Source organism: Phaethon lepturus, unplaced genomic scaffold (assembly GCF_000687285.1).
Source record: "Phaethon lepturus isolate BGI_N335 unplaced genomic scaffold, ASM68728v1 scaffold23336, whole genome shotgun sequence".
NCBI classification, from domain to species: Eukaryota; Metazoa; Chordata; class Aves; order Phaethontiformes; family Phaethontidae; genus Phaethon; species Phaethon lepturus.
In genome coordinates, this window is record NW_010545923.1 from 1,387 (window position 1) to 5,242 (window position 3,856).

At 59.7% G+C, this 3,856-nt stretch overlaps 1 protein-coding gene across 1 annotated transcript in view; it reads right to left on the reverse strand.

Annotated features, from left to right (window-relative positions):
- Nucleotides 1-3,856, reverse strand: part of PKD1 (polycystic kidney disease 1 (autosomal dominant)) — a gene marked incomplete at its 5' end in the record, with an annotated part of 52,207 nt that overhangs the window by 551 nt on the left and 47,800 nt on the right. The window contains 7 exon segments of the mRNA XM_010289136.1: nucleotides 5-67; nucleotides 478-792; nucleotides 911-1,045; nucleotides 1,530-1,817; nucleotides 2,455-2,629; nucleotides 2,797-2,922; nucleotides 3,374-3,542. Of these exon segments, the coding sequence (XP_010287438.1) occupies nucleotides 5-67; nucleotides 478-792; nucleotides 911-1,045; nucleotides 1,530-1,817; nucleotides 2,455-2,629; nucleotides 2,797-2,922; nucleotides 3,374-3,542 (1,271 nt within the window).

The window sequence follows — 3,856 nt, forward strand, 5'->3', positions numbered from 1 at the left end:
CGTTGGAGTCCCTGGAGTCTCGGGACGGCAGCGGCTCCGTCCCTGCGAACCTCACCTTGTGCCGGAACTGGAAGAGAAGAGGGGGGCAGGCAGAGTTATTTCAGGAGCTGGCAAGTGGGAACGCCGTGCCGTGGCACGGTGCCCCGCTCCAAACAGCCCCAGGGCTGCTCCCAGCCGTTCCTGGTGGGCCAGGCCACGACACGGACGCGGGGACAGAGCCCAGATAGAAACACATGGAACCGTGGAACTGAGCATTGGCAGCTGATGCCCCCACAAGCGTCCATCGCTAACCCAGCTCTTGGGCCTCCAGGAACGGCCACTGCTCCGGCCTCACCGGCTAGAGGAACATGACTGTGAACAGCAGCGGGAAGCAGCCAGAGGCAAAGGCAGGCTAAGGATGGCGGACGTTGCAAAAATCCGCAGCCTACTGCCTGCTCCTGGGCCCCTTCTCCACGGAGTCTCCCGGGCTGCACTCACCTCCTTGGCTTTGCTGAAGCCCATCCACATTTTCAGCCTGCGCACAAAGAGCTCCACCATCTCGTAGTCCTGGGGCTCGAAGGCCGGGCGGTACAGCTCGAAGTGCATTTCCCGGTAGCTGTAGATGAGCACCACGGTGAACAGCCTCAGCACGATCCACGCCTCCAGGACGATGTAGCTGGTGCAGAACAGGTAGTAGAGGCCTGAGGACTCGGGCAGGCAGGGACGGAGGCTCACGCTGCCCCGCAGCATGGCAAAGAGCAGCAGGAGGCTGCTGCTGACGCTGCGGAAGGACTCCGAGGAAGATGAGAAGAGCTGCAAAGGGGACATTGGAGATGCAATGAGAAGGGATCACTGCCAAAACGTCCCCTGACACGACCTGGGGCAGCAACCAGCTGCTCTGCAAGGCGAGGTGGGGGCATCAGGTAGTTACCAGGAAGCCGAGCTGAGCGTAGGCCAGGATGAGGACGGCGAACGCCACCCCCGCAGCAGCCAGCTCCTTCGCTGACTTCTGAAAGGTCTTCCCAAAGACAGACCACTGCCTGACAAAACGCAGCTGCTGCGCAGCCTAGGAGAAGAGGGAGGATGGTGTTACAACACGGGCCCATCGCAGAAGCTGCTGCAAGATCCTTCCAGCCCAGGGAAGGGTCTTTCAAACATCTCTACAAGTCTGAGAAATGCAAACTCTGGCAGAGCAGAGGACGTGCTAGACAAAGGGCTCCTCGCAGACAAAATCATGCTACCGTCAGCCACACTAGACTGAATTCCCCAAGGGAATAGAGGGCCCAGAGGCTTCAGAGACCCAAAGTGCTACAGCAGAGATGCACGTGGCATCACAGCCCACCACCTCTGTCCTGCAGCACAGCCTGGATGTGGCAGCAGCCCCGTTCCATTTGATCAGTGCCTGGCACAGCAGGACCACAGTCTTCGTTTTTACTTCAGGGCCCTTTGCTGCCTCTGCCATGGGACTCTCCATGGATGACAAGCTGGCACAGGAGGGCCAAAGCACGTATCCCTGCCCACGTGCTGCTCCCACCCAACCCTCTCCATACCTGTACAGTCAGGAGGAAGAGGAGGGAGGCAGCCAAGGTGCTGAAGATGGTGTTGAGAAAGGCCACTTGGTAAAAGTTGGTGAAACCCTTGCGGTTGTTGAGGTACTTGAGCCACTGCTGGTCAGCAAGGGTGGCTTGGCTGAGGTGCACCACCACGGTGCAAGTGGTCAGGAGGATGAAGACCCACTGGCCGTAGTTGCCCCACAGGGTGAAGTAGGCTCTGCCTTCCTTCTTGATGGACAGTGACTCAGACACCACGAAGTAGACAACAAACATCATGAGGAAGACCTGGATGGGGAAGGGAGAGGTTACTAGCGAAGGAGAGGGCAACGCTTGACTGCTGTGCTGCACTGGGGGACCCTGCAGCACCCCAGGACAGCAGAAGCTGCACGTACTAGGCTGAGCTCTGACAGCCTACAGCTGGAGCACACCCCCGTGCCCTTCCATGCCTTCCTCGCTCACTCAGTGCCCTGCTCCCTCCTGCCCTAACAGTGGAGCTCCCAAACCACGTCCAATGCACTTGTGGCAGGGTAGCAGTGGCCAGGGGAAGAGGGCCCAGGCAGGGTCTCTGGGGACATGGCTCAGCTGGCTGATGTCCCTGATGAGGACAGAAGAACAAAAGCCCCAAGTTGCCACAGTGACAGGCATGAGTTCAACGCAGCAAAAAGGCTGAGGCAAGACCAACAACTGCTGCCAGACAGGAGGAATCTCCTTCCCCTCAGTGGTGCCAGGGATGTCTTCTATGTGCTAGCCAGGCCTGGAAGCAGAGTGCTGACAGGCATGGGGACAAGTGGCCTCAGGCAGGCGAGCTTTAGTCCACAGTGACCAACGCTTGCCCTCCAGGAGCCCAGGCGATAGGTCCCCAGAGCCCTCTGTGCAGTGACCGAGATGGAAAGGCAGTGCAGAGAAGAAGTAACACACTGACCATCATGAGAAGCTGCAGCGTGACGCCCCCGCTGAGCCGCAGCAGCGGGAAGGGGCTGATGGTGACAGCAGCGATGGCCTGGCCGGCCCCCAGGAACTCCAGCTGGAGGGTGATGGCAGCGTGCAGGTCCACGCTGGGGTTATACTGCATCAGCTCCACAAAGACTGCCTGGCTCCTGTGGAGTGGAGAAGAGCAGCTCAAGGCACTGGGATGACACCAGCCCTGGGCTTTGGTGCCACTGTTTTGTAGGTTCGTAGATCCTCTCCCCCCGTGACACTCCAGCAGCACCCCTTAAAAGCCTGGGTGACAGCAGAACATTTCCTTCGCCCCTGCCACACTTACATGTTGTCGATCCAAGTGTGCTGCTGAAGGAAATTCAGCTGAGCCCTGCTTTCCTCTAGCGAAGCCCCCAGCTCCTGGACGTAACCGCTGCTATCGTAGAACGAGATGTAACCCCAGTACCAGACCCTGCAGAGGAAGAGGAGCCGTGGGGCGAGAGCTGAAGGACAGGGCAGCCACCGGTATGCTCCCCGATGTGGCAGGCCAGGAGCAGGCGTGCAGATGCAGACCCCGAGCCCTACGCTGCACATCCAAAGGCGACAGCTGCCTCATTATTTATTTCACAAAACAAGTTACAGAACTGCATTGGTCCCTCTCAGTGTTCCCAACCTCAGAGCAGCCCCAAGCCCCGTGGTGCCCCAGGCTTCAGTGAAGACTCCCACCACTCCCGCTGCCAGCGGGGACGTGTTCAGGGAAGGCCTTCGGCCCTTCTGTGTTTATCTGCACTTTGCCAGGCTCAGGGGCTGCAGGTGGCCTCGCTGAGGCGAGGGCCCTGGGCACGGAATCAGCTGTAAGGATGCAATGGATGTCTTTGGCAGATGGAGCAGGGGGTGTAGGTGCAGGCTGGGCAGCTCCTTACCCTGTCAGGTCGGGTGGTGAGTAGGACCACGCAGCCGTCACGTTCACGGCCGCCCTTTCCCAGCCAGCTGCGTAGTCAGCAGTAGAAAAGCTGTGCGAGTCGGTGCAGTTCCTCCTGGCAGCCGTGCCCGCGCCGCGGAGGACATCCTGGGCACTGCGCTGGCACTCGGCTGGAACGAGACCAACGCTGTCATCCCGCGGGGAGCCCAACGCAGCCACACAGTGCCGGGGCACACAGCTGAGCTTCCACACTTAGCATCTCCCTTCTTCCCGAGCCACCTCCACGTCCACATCCTCAGTCACACCTCCAGAAATCATGTCAACCTCTCTCCTTAGCGTAAACCCCCGTGATCGACTGCCCCAGTCCACCTCTGCAGGAGCAGAACCCGAGGCACACTAACATACGTGCTGCACAGAGAAACCTGCCTCCGTAACCTCTGCCTTGCTTCATTCAGCCCCAGCTGCATCCAGATCCGGCCATTTC